At 38.5% G+C, this 22,084-nt stretch overlaps 3 protein-coding genes across 4 annotated transcripts; 2 read left to right on the forward strand and 1 right to left on the reverse strand.

Annotated features, from left to right (window-relative positions):
- Positions 1-389: 389 nt before the first annotated feature.
- Positions 390-4,961, forward strand: LOC147859591 (ACT domain-containing protein ACR3-like). 2 transcript variants are annotated; one of them, XM_087325596.1, is made up of 8 exons: positions 390-507; positions 845-929; positions 1,842-1,887; positions 2,148-2,262; positions 2,357-2,424; positions 2,630-3,241; positions 3,957-4,061; positions 4,179-4,961. In XM_087325596.1, the coding sequence occupies exons 2-8, from the start codon at positions 847-849 to the stop codon at positions 4,539-4,541; spliced, it is 1,392 nt and encodes a 463-aa protein (XP_087181722.1). In that variant the 5' UTR covers positions 390-507; positions 845-846; the 3' UTR covers positions 4,542-4,961. The 2 variants fall into 2 exon arrangements, with proteins under 2 accessions (XP_087181722.1, XP_087181723.1); XM_087325597.1 differs by lacking the exon at positions 390-507 and having other exon boundaries at positions 858-929; positions 2,082-2,262.
- Positions 4,962-5,940: 979 nt separating this feature from the next.
- On the forward strand, positions 5,941-9,272 carry LOC147859592 (pentatricopeptide repeat-containing protein At5g27110-like). The gene is made up of 2 exons (XM_087325241.1): positions 5,941-6,074; positions 6,161-9,272. Exon 2 carries the CDS (start codon positions 6,211-6,213, stop codon positions 8,827-8,829), a length of 2,619 nt encoding a protein of 872 aa, XP_087181367.1. The 5' UTR covers positions 5,941-6,074; positions 6,161-6,210; the 3' UTR covers positions 8,830-9,272.
- A 472-nt stretch (positions 9,273-9,744) lies between these two features.
- Positions 9,745-17,980, reverse strand: LOC147859593 (pentatricopeptide repeat-containing protein At2g39620-like). The gene is made up of 3 exons (XM_087325610.1): positions 17,791-17,980; positions 15,904-17,590; positions 9,745-13,618 (listed from the first exon to the last, which is right to left on the reverse strand). Exons 1-3 carry the CDS (start codon positions 17,905-17,907, stop codon positions 11,376-11,378), a joined length of 4,047 nt encoding a protein of 1,348 aa, XP_087181736.1. The 5' UTR covers positions 17,908-17,980; the 3' UTR covers positions 9,745-11,375.
- Between the last annotated feature and the right edge of the window lie 4,104 nt (positions 17,981-22,084).

Below are 22,084 nucleotides of genomic sequence, written 5' to 3' on the forward strand. Positions count from 1 at the left end.
AAGTGGGACACCTGATATTGCTATAAATATCTATAATATAAAATATACAATGTATTTATATTGAGTTACATGATGTATGCACTTAATGTTGCTATATAATATAAATTGTAGTATTTATACATATTGAGTTACATGATGTATGTATGTGTGTGTGTGTGTGTATGCATGCATACACACATTTTGTTAACTGGATAGCGACTTGAGAATCCAATAACACTCTATGTACATATATTTCCTCTCTCTCTCACGCCCACCCACCCACCCACCCCCACCCCCATCCCATCTCCTCCTGTCTCACACCCCCCCCTCCCCCCCTCCACACACTCACGCCCCCTCTCTCTCTCTCTCTCTGATTTCATGCTAGCCTTTGCTTCCTTTCCCCCCTCAATAAAGAAAGCCTCTTCTTGTGGAATAACGCCATAGCCATTAACACACGCACGCACACACACACACATTATCCAAGGTCTCCTCAGAACCTTCCTCTCCCTTGCAAAGTTCCATTCTGAGGTATTTGCACTCTTTCTTTTAAGCTCATATGCTTTTGTGCTTTCTGTAGAAGAAGAAGAAGAAATATAACTCCCATTTAAATATGGAAGCTCAGATTGATATCGAGAGAGATCTGTATTTGGCATATCCATCCTAATATGGGATTGTAGAACGATACCTTTTGGGAATATTCTTTTACTGCGAAATTCTCGAGGGATATCTGTATCGGGAGTTTACTCGTGCTATGAAATTCTCCATTTCTTTTATTTCAATCTATCGTCTTGAATGGGTGAATATAAAACGCTAATCTGTTTTTTGTTCCCGCTTCTTCTCATTGCAATTTATTAATCATGTGCAGAAATGGACACCGTAAAAGATCCTGTAAAATGGCCTTACTTCGATCCTGAGTATGAAACACTCAGTCAGCGAATCAATCCTCCCAAGTATGTTTGATTTAATAATAGATTGAACTCAGTTAACTTTTCTGGTTCTTCAATTTCTGCAAGAAAAGTAACCGTATTATTTTATCTGTCGTCTGCTTTGACTGTTTCTCCTTTCTGGGTTTTAATTAGTTTGTGGTTCCCATGTTCAATTGAAATTCGTTCAGAGTTTTGTTTTTGGAATTTATGTATGTTTTGTTTATCTGGTTAGATTGTTGATCATGTTGGGTTAGTGGTCAGATGTTTAATTCCTCGGTCAATTAATTTCACTCCGGAATGTTTTTTTTGTAATTTATGTGTGTTTTGCGTGTCTTATTAGATTGTTGATTATGTTGGGGTATTAGTTAGATTGTCGATCATTTCTGGATATTGGTTAGATTGTTAACCCCCATGTTTAATCGAGTTCAGCTAGAGTGTTAGTTTGAATTTGGATTTTTTTAAAATTTATGTCTTAGGTAGGTTGGTTATGATGTTTGATTACCTATTATAAATTGAACGACCCTTGTCTGTTTGAAATCAATCAGAACATTTGGTTGAATTTCTGCAAGAAAGTGTTTCTTGGTGGTTAGATTGGTAACCATATCTGGTTACTGGATATATTGTTAATCTGTGTTTAATTCATGTCAGTAAGAGTGCTAGTTTGAATGGCTGGTTATATTGTTTATTATATTTAGCTGCTTGTTTGATCAGCCGGATAAGAATTAACAAGAATCAAAAGTAGGGTTTTACATACACACACTTACACAAACATATATGTGAGTTGTATTTTAGAATGGCTATGACATTCTTCGAGCTTTTTGTAGTTTGAGCTCTTAATTTATATATTTTCTCTATTTTAACCAAAGATACTTTAATTTATATTGCTTGTTAAATCGTTCACCTAACTAAAAATCTTCAGATATTTTCTTGTGGCAGGGTGGTCATAGACAATGAATCTTCTGAGAGATTCACTTTGGTTAAGGTATATTTGTCTCTGTCGTATCTTTCCTTGACAACCTTATTTACATTACTGAATTCTTTTTGGCACTTGCTAATCAATGATGATGAAGCTCATTATGTCTCGCCATGGATTTATGCATGTAAATATGTATTTGATTGAGTTGTCCCATCTCTCATGGCATGTTTTCCTCTTTGTCTTTTACTTGCTGAGTATAGATTTGACTGCATGGGATGCATATGGCATGTAAGGAATAATGGTACTGGTGTTGTGTGCTAAATCAGGTCGATAGTGCAAACAAGCATGGAATTCTTCTAGAGGTTGTTCAAGTCCTCACAGATCTTGACCTCACCATCTATAAGGCATATATATCATCTGATGGTGGCTGGTTTATGGATGGTCTGAACACCCTCCTCGTTCTTGCCTCGTCTGTTTTCCCTTGAGAAAAATTACAGTATTGTTTTCCTAACTGTTGTTTCACCTCTCTTTCCAGTCTTCCATGTGACCGACCAACTTGGACACAAGGTTACTGATGAACGTTTGGTTGAGTATATACAACAGGTTCTCCCCCTTCTTTGTCCCTCATTCATTTGAATTATATACGGTTCTATATTGTCAGAACTTACTTTTGTGTCCATCGATTAATTCTCAATATTATACATATTAATGTGTTTGTCTTACGCACATCTTAAAAAAAGTTGTAATTTTGTGTCCATTACGTACATCTGAATAAAAGTTGTAATTTTTTGTCCATTTATATCGACAGTCTCTAGGTGCAAAAAGATCATCAACAAACCCAGAAGTGCGGACTTGTTTGGGTCGAACTGTCGGTGTACAATCAATGGGTGAACATACTGCTATAGAAATGATTGGTTCAGATCGGCCTGGTGTGTTATCAGAGATATTTGCAGTACTTACAAACCTAAGGTGTAATATAGTTGCTGCAGAGGTTTGGACACACAATGCAAGGTTAGCTTGCGTTGTGTATGTCACCGACGATACTGATTTCATCCCCATTGAGGATGATGAGAGGCTTTCTATGATTAAAGAGCAGCTTTGCAATGTGCTGAAAGTACCCGAAGATAGGAAAGGTGTGAAAACTGATTTTTCAGTTGGTCTCACTCATACCGATAGGAGGCTACATCAAATGATGTATGCTGATAGGGACTATGAAGGATCTAATCTCGGATTGAATAGAGATAGAGGCATAAGACCACACATTACAATTGAGTACTGCAAAGAGAAAGAGTATTCTGTTGTGAATGTCCGATGCGAAGACCGTCCAAAACTGTTATTTGATACTGTGTGCACTCTTACAGACATGCAGTATGTCGTCTTCCATGGGACTATAGATTCAGATGGGCCGAAGGCAATACAGGTATGCATAAGAAATAATTTTCATGGTCTGTTCCTACAATGTTTTATAATGGTTATGGCTTACGGAGGAGTATTAAAAAGTCCAGAGACCTAGGTTTTCATCGTTACTGATAGAACTAGCAATGATTTGTATATAGACCTCGAGTTCCCTGTTTACATAGACAGCCAGATGGTTCAGGATTCCGTGGTTATAGAAAGAGCTAGCTATGGAAAACCTAGAGTTTCATTGCCATGTCAAAGGGTAGTTATGGCAACACTTAGACCTAGGGTTTCATTAAATTCTAGCTATGGTTGGGACTCGAGACGTGGAACATAGGTGGTAGGGTTTCACGGTTTATATATATATATAGGATTGGCTATGGTCTGGATATTAAGATCTAGAAATATGTATGGTGTTATATAAAGGTATATGGCCTTTACAATGGGTCAAAACCCTGGAGTTTCATGGTTATGCGATATGCTAGAAATGTTCTAGACATAGACATAGGGTTTCATGGTTATATAAAGGTCTATCTATGGTCTAGATTCTGGACATAAGACCCAAGGGTTTTGACAGTTATATGAAGGGCTAGCAATTGTATACATGAAAGTCCCATTGTTCTATAAAACCTGTTCAATTCTCTATACACACAATACAGAAGTTTTGTGGTATATTGCCTTTTCCCTTGAGAAAATTACTTCTGACCTATGACAACCCATTCACATATGCAATGCAGGAATATTATATTCGCCATATGGATGGACGCACTCTAGATACAGAGGTAGAGAAACAGAGAGTTATCCGGTGCCTTGAGGCAGCCATTGAAAGAAGGGCTACTCAGGTAAGGGTGTGTTAAATATATTATAGTGTCCTAACTATTATCGAAAAAACGTTAATTCCACTGTTGCATTACACTATGGGTTACATAAGTTTGTTTCTTTATGGGATCCTTCAACAGGGTGTAAGACTTGAGCTGTGCACTAGCGATAGAATCGGTTTGTTATCAGATGTTACACGTATCTTCCGTGAGAATGGCTTATCAGTATCACAAGCAGGCGTGAACACGCAAGGTGATAAGGCGATCTGTACATTCTGTGTCACTGATGTATCGGGAGCCCCTGTGGACATGAAAACTATAGAGGTGATTCGGAATCAGATAGGAAAACAAATACTACAAATCAAAGATGTGCCGAAACTCAACCGGGCTTATACTAACAGTGGACATGACCATAATCATGACCGACCCATGTTCTTCTCCATTGGCAACCTCATTAAATCTCAATGGGAACGCATCTCATCAAATTTGAGTGCGGTGAAGTAGTGTTTCATCTAAAAATTGAACTGTGCAAGAAAGAATAGAGAGATGTGAGTATGTGATGAGAAGTCGAATCATAACAAATGTTCATTGAACTAACTTACTTAGATTCACGGGTCATGATGGGAAGATCTAAGCCTTTCGACACATACATATGCAAGCTACTTGCAATATGGAGAATGAAATTAGTTAAATGTTAAGTTGTGCTTCATGTCTCTCTATCAGAAAGTTCTTGTACAACATATCCTTCAAAACAAGTTTTTGAAGTTGGAGCAAGGTTAATGTTATAGCATTTTGTTGTGTTTTGTTTTTGGTGGTCATCAAGAATGCTATCATTCAAACTCCAATCCATAATGATAAGGCTAACAACATAAATTTGGAACCAAATAAAACTAATAATGGAATAATCCAACATTGTTGATCTCATCGATGAAGTATTTCTCAACCATGGATCCAATGGATCACTTCAGGACTAGACCCCTTTGACATAGATTGCTCAATATCAAAGGGAATTCCTTGACAAAATCAACTACACATACCGGAGGGTATCAAGGTGTAAACACTATTGGCAGAAGAGGTGTTAAAAAATCTGACTTTGTTCCGCTAAAGAATGCCAGCTCTCTATCACTTGTAACAACTCATTCAATCTAGTTCAAGTGTAGGAAATGATGTGTTAAATGTTCATTGACTCTGAATTGGCTCGGGAGTTTGTTTGATATGTTTAATTTCTTGAGAAGGTGTATGCTTAGAGGAAAACAAGGAAGACTCCTAGTGCATGGTAGGATATGATGAGTCATGACTCAGGAGTAAATGGCTATTTAGTAAGTGCTTGATGTACAACGCCATTGTTGGTGTGATGTGCATATTCTCCCTTGGTTCTAGCTTTAAGTTTCATTTTTCACATGAGTCCATACGCATTCATCCACTTATCTACCTTGCGTTTTCAATCTTATATCATCAATATCTTTTTTGACTAAATCTCTTTCAAAAAGCTTTCTATCCCCATGAGAACCCATGTTTATTTGCCCATCAGAAAGGTAACTTTGCCAGCTTCCAAATCTCATGTTCTAGTAGTGGTAATGAAATTGAGAAATTGCCAAATATTAGGGAAACGACAATGGGAAATATACTAAAATATTGCTTCTAAGAATCAGACATGGAAAAAAGATTGCGTGTTTGTTTGTTTGATCAATGTTGAGGCTCCTAATCACTTGACACATAACAAGGAAAACTAATAAGCAACAACAAGCACACTATATATTAGAAAATATATTCGCTTAGTTTCCTAATAATTTTAACCAATTTCCTAATCACAAGGAAAGGAATCAAAAAAGTATAATGACTGATTGAGGTTGGTCAAAGCAAATTCGACCAAGAAGGTCATTCGGCTTTTTCTTATAAAAAATGCAAATAGCAATCAGAATATTGTGATAAGTAGATCACTTATTTAACCTTCATAATCTCACATAGTAATGATGTCTCGCAGTCTCAAAATTGTAGTTGCGATTAGGAGCCAACTTGGACCCGGCATATGTGCACGTAAGTTTGAAGAAATTTCTCATGCATGCGAGAATACTGCTACTAAATTTCCTGATCGCGTTTAGACATGAAAATGATTGAATTAGATGGAAAAACAGAATGAAAGTGTAACAAGTTGGGATGCAGAAAGGTTGTAATGTTGTTGCCTTCTGAAAAGTTAAAGAAAAAAAATGGGAAGGAGTCAATCTTCACTTTTGTGGCCTTGCTCAAGGCATGTGCAAAAGAAAAGAACCTTTGCAAGGGTAAAAGGATACATGAGGATATCCTCAGCAGAGGTTTGCTTCAAGAAAAGAATCCTCATCTCTCAACGAGTTTAATCAACATGTATGCAAAATGTGGTCTTCTGGCAAAGGCCCATGAATTGCTAGAAAGGTTTTCTCCTCAAAGTGTGGTGTCTTGGTCGGCATTGATTGCTGGTTATGTGGGATGTGAATGTGGTGTCGAAGCATTAGAATGCTTCAAGTTGATGCGGAATCAAGGTATCTCGCCAGACTCGATCATTTTTACTTGCATTCTGAAGGCATGTGGCATTGAAAGGGATCTTGACCATGGCCAAGGAGTTCATCATGAGATTGTGTCCATGGGATTCATGGAGAATGATGTCATGCTTGGTAATGCTTTGGTGGATATGTATGCCAAATGTGACTTGCTCTCACAAGCACATCAAGTTCTCGGAAAACTACCAATTCGGAATGTAGTCACGTGGAATACACTCATCTCGGGATATGCACAACAATCCCGATATTGTCATAAGGCACTTAACTGTCTTGGACAAATGCAAAGCGAGGGAATCACCCCCAATGGTGTGACCTTTATATGTGTCTTGAAGGCAATTGGTAGCTTAGGAGACGTAAACAAAGGTAAAGAAATCCATGATGAGATTGTAGATAGGAACTTGCTCGAGAAGGATATTGTGCTTGGCAATGCTTTGGTGGACATGTATGTCAAATGTGGTCTGCTTTCCAAGGCAAAACAAATGCTTGAAAAGCTTCCTATGCGAGATGTGATCTCTTGGTCTTCATTAATTACTGGGTATACACATCATAGACAATGCTATGAAGCACTCAGCTGTTATGAACAAATGCGAAGTGAGGGCCTCTGCCCAAACGTGGTCACCTTTGTTAGCATCTTGAAGGCTTGTGCTAGTTTGGAAGATATAGAAAAGGGCAAACAAATCCATGAAGAGATTGTTGAGAGGGGCTTTCTGGAGAAAGAACTTCTGATCGCAAATGCTCTGGTGGACATGTATGCCAAAAGTGGCCTGATTGTGAAAGCACGAGAAGTGCTTGAAGAACTCCATATCCGAGATGTAGTCTCTTGGAATGCACTCATTTCAGGATATTGCCAACAAGGCCAATGTGATGAAGCTTTGAATTGCTCAAAGCACATGGAAAGGGAAGGCCTATCTCCGAATGCAATTACCTTCATTTGCATCTTAAATGCTTGTGGTAGAATGGGGTTCATAAATAAGGGAAAACAATTGCATGAAGACATCGTAACGAGGGGCTGGTTAGAGAAGGATAATGTTATCAGATGTGCTATAGTCAATATGTATGCAAAGTGTGGTATGCTTCTAAGAGCACAACAAGTACTTGATGAGTTTCATGTGCGAACTTTAGTTGCTTGGAATGCCTTAATTGCAGGGTATACACAACAGGGGCAAGGGCACGAGGCCTTCAAGTGTCTTGAGCGCATGCGAGGCGAGGGCCTCTCCCCAAATGTCATCACTTTGACTAGCATTTTGAAAGCATGTGGGAGCGTGAATGCTATATATAAGGGCAAACAAATTCATGAGGAGATTGTGAACAAAGGATTTCTGGAGAAGGATATACGTATTAACACCACTGCAGTAGATATGCATACCGGCGCATACTCTCAACAAGGACAAAGTTATGAAAATATTCCTTACCTGGCTACAACTTTAATCAGTATGTATTCCAAATGTGGGATGGTTGCAAAGGCACAAGAAGTGCTTGAAAAACTTCCCAGTCGAAATGTAGACACTTGGAATTCATTAATTGCAGGATACGCCCAACAGGGGCAATGTCATGAAGCATTGGATTGTCTTGAATGGATGGAAAGTGAGGGGCATTTTGCTAATGCAATGACATTTAGTAGTGTATTGAAGGCTTGTGGCAACACTGGAGCTATAGAAAAGGGAAAGCATGCTCATGGAATGATTGTGAGTAAAGGGTTGCTAGAGAAGGATATTGTGCTTGGTAACGGTTTAATTGATATGTATGCTCGATGTGGGGTGCTAGCAAAAGCACAAGAAGTGCTTGAAGAGCTTCCTTTCAGGAATAAGGTCTCGTGGTCTGCATTGATTTCAGGGTATGCTCAACATGGCCAGGGTCATAAAGCATTGGAATGTTTTGAAAGGATGCAAACAGAAGGTCTGTCTCCTGATGAAATTACATTTGTGTGTGTTTTAAGTGCATGTAGTCACTCAGGATTATTGAATGAAGCCAAGATAGTTTTCCAGAATATGACCAGGGAGTTCAGCATTACTCCAAATGTAGAGCACATTACATGCATGCTGGTGAGCCTTGGATGTGCTGGACAAATTGATAAGGCTATGTTGACAGTTAGAGTAATACCATCTTATAACAGAAATGGTGAAGTTTGGCTTTCCCTATTAGGTGCTTGTAGAAAATGGGGAAATACAAGGCTTGGCAGGTTGGCATTTCGCTATGCAGTACAGCTGGAGCTGAACATAAATGAACTGATCAAGGGCCAGGTTTTCAGTCTTACATAACATCGTACGAGGCCAACTAATCACAGGCGTCACTATATTACCGGCACTATTCAAGATATTTCCTTAACACTGGCTGTGAGAGATGGCCATTGACAGACAGACTTCCAAGCAAGGGCTTTGATGCATATGCCAGCATCCAAAGGGTCATGGTACTTGGCATCTGCACACACGCAGATTAGATATAGACAATCTACCACTTTCTCTATATGGCTTAATCTCACAATTAACCTAACTCTTCAGAGGAATAAGCTAGATATCATCAGACTATCTATGGAGGATCTATATACATATTAGAAACATGGATCGTACCAAGCACCCGTACAAGAGTTAACATCTTAAGAATCATTTCACTGCATGCATTCAGATCATTGTCATGGATCTATAAGAAACCTAGACCTTCAGGTTTTGTTTCAGTTTGGATAACTTGAGTTCACCTATATTTGTAGTTATAATTTGTTTCATCAGTTCATTTCGCTTGTACTGGAGCACCATTTGCTTGTGCTCTGGTTCTTCAGCGCCTAATGTGCTTGCCCTTTCCCCTTTTTTTGGCTTTTAAGTCTGCCCAAGCGATCACACTTGCATACCTTGATAGGTTATCCAGCTATGAATTTGCCACCAAGCCTATTCAATTTACCTTGGTTATTAAATCATGTAACAACTATTGAATCTTACATTACGTAAGCATGTAATGTTACCTTCTATTGTTTACATTAGTATTTGTCTGTAATGTTACCTTTTATTGTTTACATTAGTATTTGTCTGTTACAAAATGTGAAGCTTACATGACTATTTATCTTCATCTTCCATTGGTTTATCCTCTAGCGTTGCCATTTACGTATCCAAATATCTCAAAAGCTTGATTGTATGATTCCCAGAAATGTTATCTCCAATAAAAAACTTTTCAAAGACATTCAATGGAATAACATCTTCATATGCATAAGGAACATAAAAAGAGCTCCAAATATTAGTTAGCGCATATGATTCATTTTGGAAGCTTGAATTATTAAGGCACTTTTCCATGTAGTAATTCAATTTCTTACAACATCTCTTTATATCCCTCATCTTACCAACTGATTTGGTGAATGTTCCCAAGAAACTATCACCTTGATGGTGTTAGTATAGAAAACTATTGACAGCAGGCAACGAATATAGTAGATTGATTTATATTTTTATCCATCCATAGAGAGGCCAGTATTGACCAATGGAACGTGAGTACCCAAGTTTTCTTAATGTGTGTCACCTTCCTAAGAAGGGATAATCATACTTTGAAGCACCAAGTCTCAATGTGTGAATAAGGCATACACATATGAGCTCACCTTCTAGATGTTCTCTTTAATGTGACACCAAGCGATAGTTGGGACATGAGGGTTACTGAGGTGTAGGTGTGTGGCTGGGTCTAGATGGTAGTCTATGGTGACGCGTTGACTAAAAGTTTTTGCTAGTTCTTGGGTTAAGTGGATGATGGTCTGTGGGGGCAATGTTGTCGAGGGTGAAAGTGGTGATGGTGTGTTGGAGAGGGTTACAGAAAGATTAGTGTGATGGTTTGGGTGGCTTCCTAAGAGAGAGAGAGAGAGAGAGAGAGAGAGAGTGCGCGCATGCGTGCACACGTGGGGCATGTGTTGAGTACCTTAGGTATTGGGGTCCATGGTACAATTCGAGCTGAGAAACGGGTTCTTGTTTGATGGTCTTCAGGAACGTCCCCAAGATACCCGTCAATGAGTAGCTTACTCAAGAGTCCCGATGACGTTTACCCAGGCTTGAGAATAGCTAAGATTGTGTTTGTGGGACATTACCCAATCATAAACACACGGGTATTCACCCATGCCTTATCTGGCACGGTTTTACCAATATCAAAGTAGCAACGCCTAAATGAGGTGTAAGCATCATGCATCCAGTAAACGCCTGTGCTACGAACACCACATATCATACATGCAATCATATGCTTGAATTTAAGCCAATATAAATGTATATATACTTCTAGTGTTTTCGCAAACACACTGACACCACCTTTAGCATACATATATGATTGATGCAGCAAGCATGTTATTCATAGTCATGCTTAATTTCCCCTGAATGGCACATCCTTCTTTGCCTCGTACATCTGTCTAATGTTGTTTTTCCGATCCATGAGCATATCACTCATTAAATTCATTTAATACTCAACAAAGTAGCATTCATCATACATATATGATTGATGCAGCAAGCATGTTATTCATAGTCATGCTTAATTTCCCCTGAATGGCACATCCTTCTTTGCCTCGTACATCTGTCTAATGTTGTTTTTCCGATCCATGAGCATATCACTCATTAAATTCATTTAATACTCAACAAAGTAGCATTCATCATACATATATGATTGATGCAGCAAGCATGTTATTCATAGTCATGCTTAATTTCCCCTGAATGGCACATCCTTCTTTGCCTCGTACATCTGTCTAATGTTGTTTTTCCGATCCATGAGCATATCACTCATTAAATTCATTTAATACTCAACAAAGTAGCATTCATCATACAATATCTCACTCATTTAAAGCAGGACCATATTTTTACAATCTCATGGCTTCAATCTTCACGGCATCCTCTCGTAAACCTGCCTCGGCAATAATGCCAACCATCAAGGCATAAGCTGCACCACAACGATCATCCAATTGTACCGCTTGATCAAAAACCAATCTCCCAAGTGTCATATTTCCCCACTTTCTACAAGCACTCAATATTGTAAGCCAAACTGCAGGATAATCAGAATGTGGCATCATATTAATCATTGACATTGCCTTATCTAAATGCCCTGCAGATGCCAAAAGCATCAGAATGTGGCAATGATGCTCCAACTTTGGAGTAATGCCATACTTTATTGTCATATCCCTGAAAATAACTTGAGCCACAGACAACAGGCCTGCACGTTTACAAGCACTCAAAACACAAACAAATGTGACCTCATCAGGTGAGATTCCATCATGTAGCAATCTATCAAAGCAGCTAAGTGCTTTGTGGCCTTGTCCCTGTAGAGCATATCCTGCAATTAGGACATTCCAAGAGACAACATTTCGAAAAGGTAGCTCTTCAAGCACATCCAGCGCTTTTTCAAGCATACCACATTTGGCATACATATCAACCAAAGCATTGCTAAGCATAATATCTCTCTTCAGCATACCCCTATTCAAAATAGCTTCATGAATTTTTTTGCTCTCGTCTATGGCTCCTATGCTGCCACATGCTTTCAAGCAACAAACAAACGTAGCCACAGTAGGATAGACGCCCTCACTTTGCATGTTTTCAAAACAGTTTAGTGCTTCATGACTTTGCCCTTCTTGCACATAGCCAGTTATTAGTGTATTCCATGCGATGGCATCACGAACAGGAAGCTCTTCTAGCAAGCGACGCGCATTAGTAAGGAATCCACATCTTGCATACATATCCATCAAAGCATTGGCAAGCACAATATCCATCTCCAACAAACCCCTATTTACAATCTCCATGTGAATTTGTTTGCCTTTTCGTACAGCTCCTGTGCTGCCACAGGCCTTCAAGATGCCAATGAAGGTGATTGCATCTGGAGAAAGGCCATGGTTTTGCATCTGTTCAAAACAATTCAATGCATCATGATCTCTCCCCTGTTGGGCATACCCTGCAATCAATGCATTCCAAGATACCACATCTCGAACAGGAAGTTCTTCAAGCACTTCCTTTGCTTTAACAAGCATTCCGCATTTGGCATGCATAGTCACCAAGGCATTGCCTAGTGCTATATCATTTCCAGGAAATCCTCGACATACAATATTTTCATGGATTAATTTACCTTTATCTATATCTTCCATGCTACCACATGCATTTAAGATGCAAACAAAGGTGACCTCATTTGGATATGTGCCCTCGCCTTGCATTAGTTCAAGACAAGTCAATGCTTCATTGCATTTTCCATGTTGGGCATATCCTGCAATCAATGAATTCCATGAGATAACATCTCGAGCAGGAAGCTCTTCGAGCACTTGTTGTGCTTTTGCTAGCTGATTACATTTAGAATACATGTCCACTAAAGCATTGCCAAGTGCGATATCTTTATGTAGAAAACATCGGTTCACAATCTCCTCATGAATTTGTTTTCCCTTTTCTATACTCCCTGTTGAGCAACAGGCCTTCAAGATACCAATGAAGGTGACAGGATTAGGAAAGAGACCCTCACTTTGCATATATTCAAAACACTTTAGTGCTTCTTGGTAATGCCCCTCCTGACCATACCCTGAAATTAGTACGGACCAAGAGACAACATCCCGAATTGGCAGTTCTTCAAGGATCTCTTGTGCCTTGGCACTTAGACCACATTTGACATACATATCCGCCAAAGCAGTGCCAAGCATTATGTCTTTCCACAATAAGCCCATCCTCATGATTTCATCATGAATTTGTTTGCCCTTTCCTATGTCCCCTATATTGCCACAAGCCTTCAAGATGCAAATGTAAGTGACTGAATTTGGAGAGAGACCTTCTCCTTGCATTCGTTCAAAACAGTTGAGTGCTTCACGACTTCGTCCCCATTGGACATAACCCGCAATTAGAGTCGACCAAGTGACCACATTTCGTACAGTTAGTCCTTCCAGTACTTCTTGTGCTTTATCAATCAAATTACATTTGACATACATATCCACCAAAGCATTACCAAGCACAACATCATTCCGGAGAAATCCCATCCTCAAAATCTCATCATGTATGTCTTTACCTTTTCTTAAATCCCCTAAGATACCACAAGCCTTTAAGATGGAGGAAAAAGTAACAGCATTCGGAGAGATACCTTCATTTTGCATGCATTCGAAGCAATCCATTGCTTCCATACCCTGACCTTGTTGGGCATATCCAGCAATCAATGCCGACCAAGTTACCACATCCCGAATTGGAATCTCTTCTAACACTTGTTGTGCTTTTGAAAGCATGCCACATTTGGTATACATACTAATCAACATACTAGCTACATAAGGGCTCTTTGCAAACAACCCTTTCTTCGCAACATCGGCATGTATTTTAATGCCTCTAAATATATCCTTCTTCTTGATACAATCCTTCAGTAAAGCTACAATCAAAACATCTCCTCCATGTGTTTGGTTTCTGATCTGCTTTTGCTTTTGCTTTAGGTATCCATTTTCTGGTTTCAAAGCTTCTCTTCTAAACAGTTCTTCAAGGACCCAAGAGGGACTATCAAAAGACAAGGATGCGTATCTCGATCTGTGTATAGAGATGGAATCTCTAAAGTAATCTTTCCATAGAATATTCATTCTTTCCAGACTTCTTTCGAACTGGCATGTCTTCTGATTATCTACTTGATATGTGCCCATTTGGATAGGGTTTATTGAAGGCAAGAAGAAACAAGGCAATGTTTCCCTGCCATACCTGATCTATCCCTGCTGCCATTCACTTAATCTTAGATGAAACTTGACAGAAGCTTAGCACATGGTTCCTGGCTCCCTCATAACACTTCAAATTTGATGAAGGTTATATATTTTCGTGAATTTTTGAAAGGTGCCATTCAATTTTGGCACACATAACGTTTCACATATGCAAATCTTAAATAATCATATGCGCTCAGCTTGCTTGCATTTGCACAAGGCTAAACGGTTCACGAGACATCCATGAACCTTGAAAAACTTGGATTTTGCATTTCTGAAGCCTTACGATGGTGGGGTTCTAAGTGGTGTCCTTATAAAAACCTTCCAAATTTACTTTGAGGATCATGATGCGCACTAAAAAATTTGCTGCCCAAAATATGGTTTGATGAAAATAATATTTCACAACCCAAAGCTTGAAAAGAATAGCATTGCTTTAACCTAAGAAAGGGTTGATAATTCACTATTAACCATTTAAGGAGTATATTTCATTGTTAATTGTTAAGCAATTAAAATACATATTTTATTACTAATGATGCGTTTGACGCCTAGATTCTTACAAAAATACATGCATGGAAGAGATTCCTTTGATGGAATTCAATTAAATGCCTAATTGTCCTAATGATAATGAAGGGAAGCCAAATATAAATCTTCAAACACATGACACATATAGAGAAAAGTACTCTTTAATTGTGATTCAAAGCTTGATTTTAGTGCATATAATTTTTAATACGATGTGGAATCATATATATATATATCCCACACTGTTTTCATAAGAGATGGATGCCTTTTTCATCCATTTCTTGGAGAAATTCAAAGTTTTAATTACTTGATAATCATGATCTTTTGTTGAGGGCTTGAATGAGATTCAAATGTCTAAGATTATTTAGTATAATTTGAAATTTCTCTCTATCTAGGGATCATTTGTTGAGGTAATGGAGCAAATAACGTTGATGGGGACAAAAATGACAAAGGGTGTGTTCTATGACACAATTGCAAGGAAATATTTTGTGTTTGATTGAGCACCTTCATTTCTTACTAATCTAAAGACTCCATATGAGATCCTGTTTCTAGAGACATTGTAGAAAGAAGATATATGTATGTATGTATATACATATCTTATACACTTTTTTTTTAGCGATACATTTGTATGTATATACACATAAGTTGAAAGCTGTGATTAGGGAGTCAACCCCCTCAAGTTGAAGTGTTCCAAGATAAGCTCTGAAATTTCCTTACTTTGAAAATGCTTTTGTTATCAATTAAAATGAGTGGACACTTCCACTTATCAAACTGATAGTCTGGTCTCCTCATTTAAGCAAAATACTGTACGGTATAGTTTCAACCATTTTCTTCATCCAATAATACTACGCTATAGCATAACTAGGATCTATCAGTAGAGCTTGATCAAAAGCCAAACTCCCAAGCATCGAATTTCCCCATTTTCTACAAGCATCGAGTATTGCAAGCCAAATTCCAAGGCAATTAGAAGATGGCATTACCTTAGTCATAGACATCATATTGTCAAAATGCCCAGCAAATCCAAAAACAACCATCAAGCCAGTATAGTGCTCTAAACTTGGGGTAATACCATATTTGTCAATCATATCTTCGAAAAGCATTTGAGCCTCATTGAATAGCCCAGAGTGGCCACATGCATTCAAAGCACATAGGAATACAACGTCGTTTGGAGAGAGACCCTCTCTTTGCATCCTTTCAAAACAGTTAAGTGCTTTACAACCCTGACCATGTTGTACATACCCTGCCATTAGTGCACACCAAGAGACTAAATTCCGAATCGGAAGCTCTTCAAGCACGTGTTGTGCTTTCGAAAGTGCACCGCATTTAGCATACAAATCTACCAAAGCAGTGCCAAGCCCAATATCTCTCTCTAGTAAACCCCTATTCACAACCTCATCGTGAATTTGGTTACCCTTGTCTATAGCTCCATTGCTACTACACGCTTTCAAGATGCAAATGTATGTGACAGCATTTGGAGAGATCCCCTCGGTTTGCATCTGGTCGAAAGAATTCAGTGCTTTGTACCATTGTCCATGTTGTACATAACCTGAAATCAGTGCATTCCAAGAGATTATATCACGATGAGGTAGCTCTTCGAACATATGTTGTGCCTTATTTAGCATACCACATTTGGCATACATATCTACCAATGCATTTCCAAGCACAATATCCTTCACCAACAAACCCCTACCCACAATCTCATCATGAATTTGATTGCCTTGTTCTATATCCCCTGCACTTCCACATACCTTCAAAATGCAAGTGTAGGTGGCTGCATCTGGGGAGATGCCTTCACTTTGCATCTGCTGAAAACTATTTTTTGCTTCGTTGCATCGACCTTGTTGGGCATACCCTGCAATTAATGCATTCCAAGAGATAACATTTCGAACAAGAAGTGATTTGAGCACTTCTAGTGATTTCACAAGCATACCAAATTTGGCATACATATCCACCAAAGCATTACCAAGCAGAATATGTTTCTCCAACAACCCACTAGACACAATTTCTTCATGTATATGTTTTCCCTCATTTACTATCCCAACAGTACCACAAGCTTGCAAAATGGAAACAAACGTGGTGGCATTTGGAGGGAGACCCTCATTTTGCATTTGATAAAAACAATTTAATGCTTGATGAGCTTGCTTTTGTTCGCAATATCCTGAAATTAATGCAGACCAAGAGATAACATTCCGAATTGGAAGCTCCTCCAGTACATCATGTGCTTTTGTAAGCAAACCACATTTGGCATACATGTCTACTAAGGCAGTTCCCAGAACAATATCCTTCTCCAACAAGCCCATAATCATGATTACTTCATGAATTTCTTTGCCTTTGCATAAAGCTCTCATGCTTCCACAAGCCTTCAAGACAGACGCAAGAGTAAATGCATTCGGAGAGAGACCTTCACTTTGCATCTGTTCCAAAGTGTTTAGTGCTTCATGAACTTTCCCTTGATGTGTGTAACCAGTAATGAGTGCTGACCAAGACACTATATCCCGAACATGAAGCTCTTCATGAACTCTTTGCGCTTTGTCAAGCATCCCACATCTAGCATACATCTTGATGAGAGAGCTTCCTAGATAAGGATATTTTCCAAGTAACCTCTTTTTTTGAATATCAGTATGTAGTCTAATGCCAGTGTAAAGATCTCTCTCTTTTGCACAAACTTTTAATAATGCTGTGAGAGTGAAGTATTCCTTCTTAGTATTAGCCTCATCATTTTCCACTCTCTCAAGAACATTCTTCGATAGGACATTCACCCTTCGCCTGAACTCTTCATTAATCCAAGAGGGATTGAAACATCCATGAGCCCACAAACACTCATTTGTGGTTTTACGTGTGAAATCTGGTGAGCTTAAGCATTTCTGTAATAGGCAATAAGTCTTCCTGTGAGGAAAAAGAACACTTTTCAAGATAACCATGTCTAAACTAGCCATGCCTCAGGACATTGGTTTTATATTCAAAGAAACCAGCATGCATACACATTAGAAGAAGTAGTACATATACATTACAGATATCAACACACATATACATGTAACATAACCATAATCAATTCATCACTTACCTTGGTGCTATGATTATGGTACCACAGACAAGGATCCTTGAAGAAATCCTTCCATAATATGTGCAAGGCAGCTGCATTTCCATTTGATTTATTGCGCTGCGTCGACAAGGACTTCATCCTGCTTTCCGGTAAAACTCAAGACATGAGATGTTAATGATGATTCTAGCTCTCTCTCTCTCTCTCTCTCTCTCTCTCTCTCTCTCTCTCTTTCACACGTGAAATGTAATATTTTTGGTCATATTTGACCTCCGAAGACGATAATATAATCTATCTATCTATCTATAATATCTCTCTCTCTCTCTCTCTCTCTCTCTTTAGAAATTCACTAAAATGCCCTTGGTGGTTTTTTTGAAACTCCCAAAATACCCTCGTGAAACTAGTGCAATACATATATGTAGATTAAAACCACATGACAATACGAAAAAACTCTTTGTGACCCAAGAAAACAAATGGAGCATAGAGTTGGTGCTAGAGAGTTGGGATGATGAAACAAAGCGATATGTGTATTGAAAGGTTGGCTTCGTACTTGTATCATTGCGTGAATTCCTACTATATTCCATCGTAGGCTAGACCTAGCTAAATAATAATCTCTATAGCGGAACAAAGTGACATTAATACAACCCCAAGTACTAAACAACAATTTGTTGAATGGAATTGTCATTGTAAAAACATTAACTACATATCCGCATCCCATCGAACTATAATTACAATAGTCAAATGTCTTATTTGCAAAGTGACACATCAACACTTGTAATTGCAAGGATACCTACATACACGTCACGACTGTTGAACTAGTTTCATCACGTATATGGCATACCAACATTTTGCAGTTTAGGTTTCATTCTACAATTAATGAAAGGTCGACAAATGATGATAGGAGCTAATATTGGCTCTAATCAGATTATGTTAGAGTGATTTTGAAAAAGTAAACTACATCTATTTCATAACTCTCAAAGTATGTATAAGTCGTTTTCGGTATTAAATGTCCTCTAGAGTCTATAGGGTTAAAAGAAAAAACGAAGGAAAAGAAAACATGGTTTACCTCTAGGGCTAAGGATAAAAAACGACGGGAAAAAAAAGCTAAGTTTGCGATCAGATATGGTAAACTATTCCTCTACACTAAATTTAGAGAAGGTGGTAAAGCTACATATATATATATATATATGTGTGTGTGTGTGTGTGTGTGTGTGTGTGTGTGTGTGTGAATATATTATATGCTTGCCCTACTCTTCCGTTCTTCTCCTCCTGATTCTTCTGATGCTGATCATCAGCAAGACCAATCAATCCATGTCTCAGGTGAATTGTAATGTATCCATGTCTCCTCCTCCTTCCTCCTCTCGAGAATTTCTCCGGGAAACCATTTGCGTAATTACGTTGAACCACTGATTTGAATGCTGACGCTCATGATAGCGTGGTCCGCGTGGATGTGTGTTGTTCAGTTATCTTGATGATGGAATGGTTGTCTATTGTGTTTACTTATCTTGTAGGTGATGTGGCATGCCTGTGTCTACTTATCATGTAGGTGATGATGGTGATGACATGACTGTGTGTTCATGTGTTTACTTATCTTATTGATGATGGTGATGATGATGATGATGGCATGCCTCAATGTTGTGTTTAATTATCTTGTAGGTAATGATAGTGATGAGTATGAGGATGGTGACACGACCATGGCGGCAAGTGTTGATGTAGCAGAGAGAACGGTTCCTTGAGAGGGAGAAACAAAGGCAAGGCAAAGCTTTGTCTTCTTAGAATCTGATGATCTTATTCATGATTATAGGGAATATGAATCTTCCTTTGTCATATTTCTCCTCCTTCGTCTTTGTTATACTGAAATTTCTTTCTATGTTGATCATGACATGATTGTATATTGTGCTTACTTACCTTGTAGGTTATGATGGCATGCCTGTGCGTTGTGTCTACTTATCATGTAGGTGACGATGGTGATGACAGACTGTGTGTTCATGTTTCTACTTATCTTATCGATGATGGCTATGATGATGATGAAATGCGTCAATGTTCTGTTTAATTATCTTGTAGGTAATGATGGTGATGAGGATGAGGATGAGGATGAGGATGGCGACAGAGTTAATGTAGCAGAGAGAACGGCTCCTTGAGAGGGAGGAAGAAAGGCAAGACAAAGGTTTGTCTTCTTAGAATCTGATGACCTTATTCACAATTATAGGGAATACGAATCTTCCTTCATCATATTTCTCCTCATTCATCTTCGTTGTACTGCAATTGTTTTCTATCTTTCGGATGACTATAATGATAATGACCACCACCACCACTGGATCTAGCTCCAACTTTATCTATCGAGTCTCCTCCTTAAACTTCAAATTTTATGTTATTTCAGATGTTCATAACGACAATTTTCTCCTTTCTTGCTCTCAGATTTCTTTCTTTTCTTCTAGTGGTGATGGTGATGGTGATGATGATGTCATATAAACTCGAACATCGTTTCTATTGGCTCCTTAGGATGTTATAATACTCCAATTGCTTTCTTTCTTTCTAATGGCTTCTAACGACAACTTTGTCTGGCTGTGTTCTTGTCTCATCCTTGGTTATACTTAGCTTTCTTACTTTGGGACTTTTCTAATTAAAACTTTGTCTATGCTTTCTCATCCTCGTTTCTAACTACAACTTCGGCCACTTCCTCTCGTCCTTGTTTATATTCATTTTTCTTTCAGCAGTAAGGTTTAAAACTCCAATATTTTCTAGATTATGTTGTCTCCTCCTTGTTTATATACTTAGATTTCTATCTGATGGTGATAATGATGGATCTAACTCTAACTTTGTCTATGTTGTAGCTTTGCTGGATGCGAATGAACCATGGTTGCAGATAGTATAACAGAAGAAGATAGTCCATTACTTGTGGACGAGATATTGCTGACAGGGAAGCTTCCTTATAGTTTACCGCAACTTCCTCCATACATAAGACAGCCAGTTCTCAAGCACTTCAGGAACTTGAAGCCACCATGTCCATCATGCCACAGCTCAGAACATGTACATTTTCGGTACTTCAATAACAAGAACAAATCTCGCACCTTGCAAGCACGCTATGTTTGCAAGAGTCCAACATGCTCTTTCGATTATGTGGCTCCGTCTAATGCGTCCGCTATTAGTAGTGGTAATGCTAAGAAGAAAGCTTACTATTTCACCTATAATAGCTACCGGTGTAAACAGAAGATATTGTCTTCCTCACGTAAATCAAATAATATAATCTCCAAGCCTATCAAGATGAAAAGAAAGAGCCAAAGCATGATCAGCAACCCAGAGACAAAGAAACGAGATGATGTTGTATCTACATCTGACATAGAGCTTTCTTGTCACTTGAAAGAGCAATGTATACCTACTGATCATGATGAGGAGTCGTGTGATCCACAGGTCGCAATGTGCTTTGACCGAGATGTTGGCAAATGTTATGATCAGGATATACATCCTGAAAAACTAGAAGGGACTTATATGCAAGAAGAAATGAGATTTCCTCATGATAAGATCGGGAATTTGCACCAATATTATTATCCAGATTTTCAGAGATATCGTCATCATCTACCTTTACATAGGGAAGATGAATATGATAATGTGCACCAAGAAGTCGGATACCCGCATACTGATGAACCTCACAATTTGAAAGAGAAGTGTGTTAGCAATGATGAGGAGCCATCTCCAGAGCATCCAGTGAGATCCTTTGATCAAGATGCTGGAAGATGTTATTATAAATTTGTGCGCTATCCATTTCTACGTAGAGAAGAAACTAGAACTGATCTGAAACAAGAAACGAGATGTGTGCAAATTGATGAATCTCATTACTTGAAAGAGCAATCTATTGCTCCAGAATTGTGTCCAGGATTGTGCTTTGAAGAAAACATTGGAAGACTTAACTATCGCAGTCATGTTCATCCATTCCCACACACTATTGAAGATGGAAGCTGTGACATGCAACAAGGCATCAATTATTTGCATATTGATGAACCTCTTAACTTAAAAGGGCAATGCATGAATATTCATCATGAGGAATCATCACAGGGGATCCCAAAGTGCTCTGAACAAGATATTTTTGGCCAATCTTGTTATCAACCTGTACGACATCCATTTCAACATAGTGAAGAAAAAGCTCATATGCAACAAGAGACATTCAATTGCTTGCATACCAATAAACCTCATCAGTCAAAAGAACAATGTATTACTATTGATCATGCAGAATTGTCGACAGAGCTTGCAATGAGCTTTGAACAAAATATTTTTGCCCGATCTTATTATCAACTAGTGCAATATCCGTTTCAGAATTGGC

Source organism: Azolla caroliniana, unplaced genomic scaffold (genome assembly GCF_043228905.1).
Source record: "Azolla caroliniana isolate FFs.n. ecotype wild unplaced genomic scaffold, voAzoCaro1.0.p SCAF_10, whole genome shotgun sequence".
Lineage (NCBI taxonomy): Eukaryota > Viridiplantae > Streptophyta > Polypodiopsida > Salviniales > Salviniaceae > Azolla > Azolla caroliniana.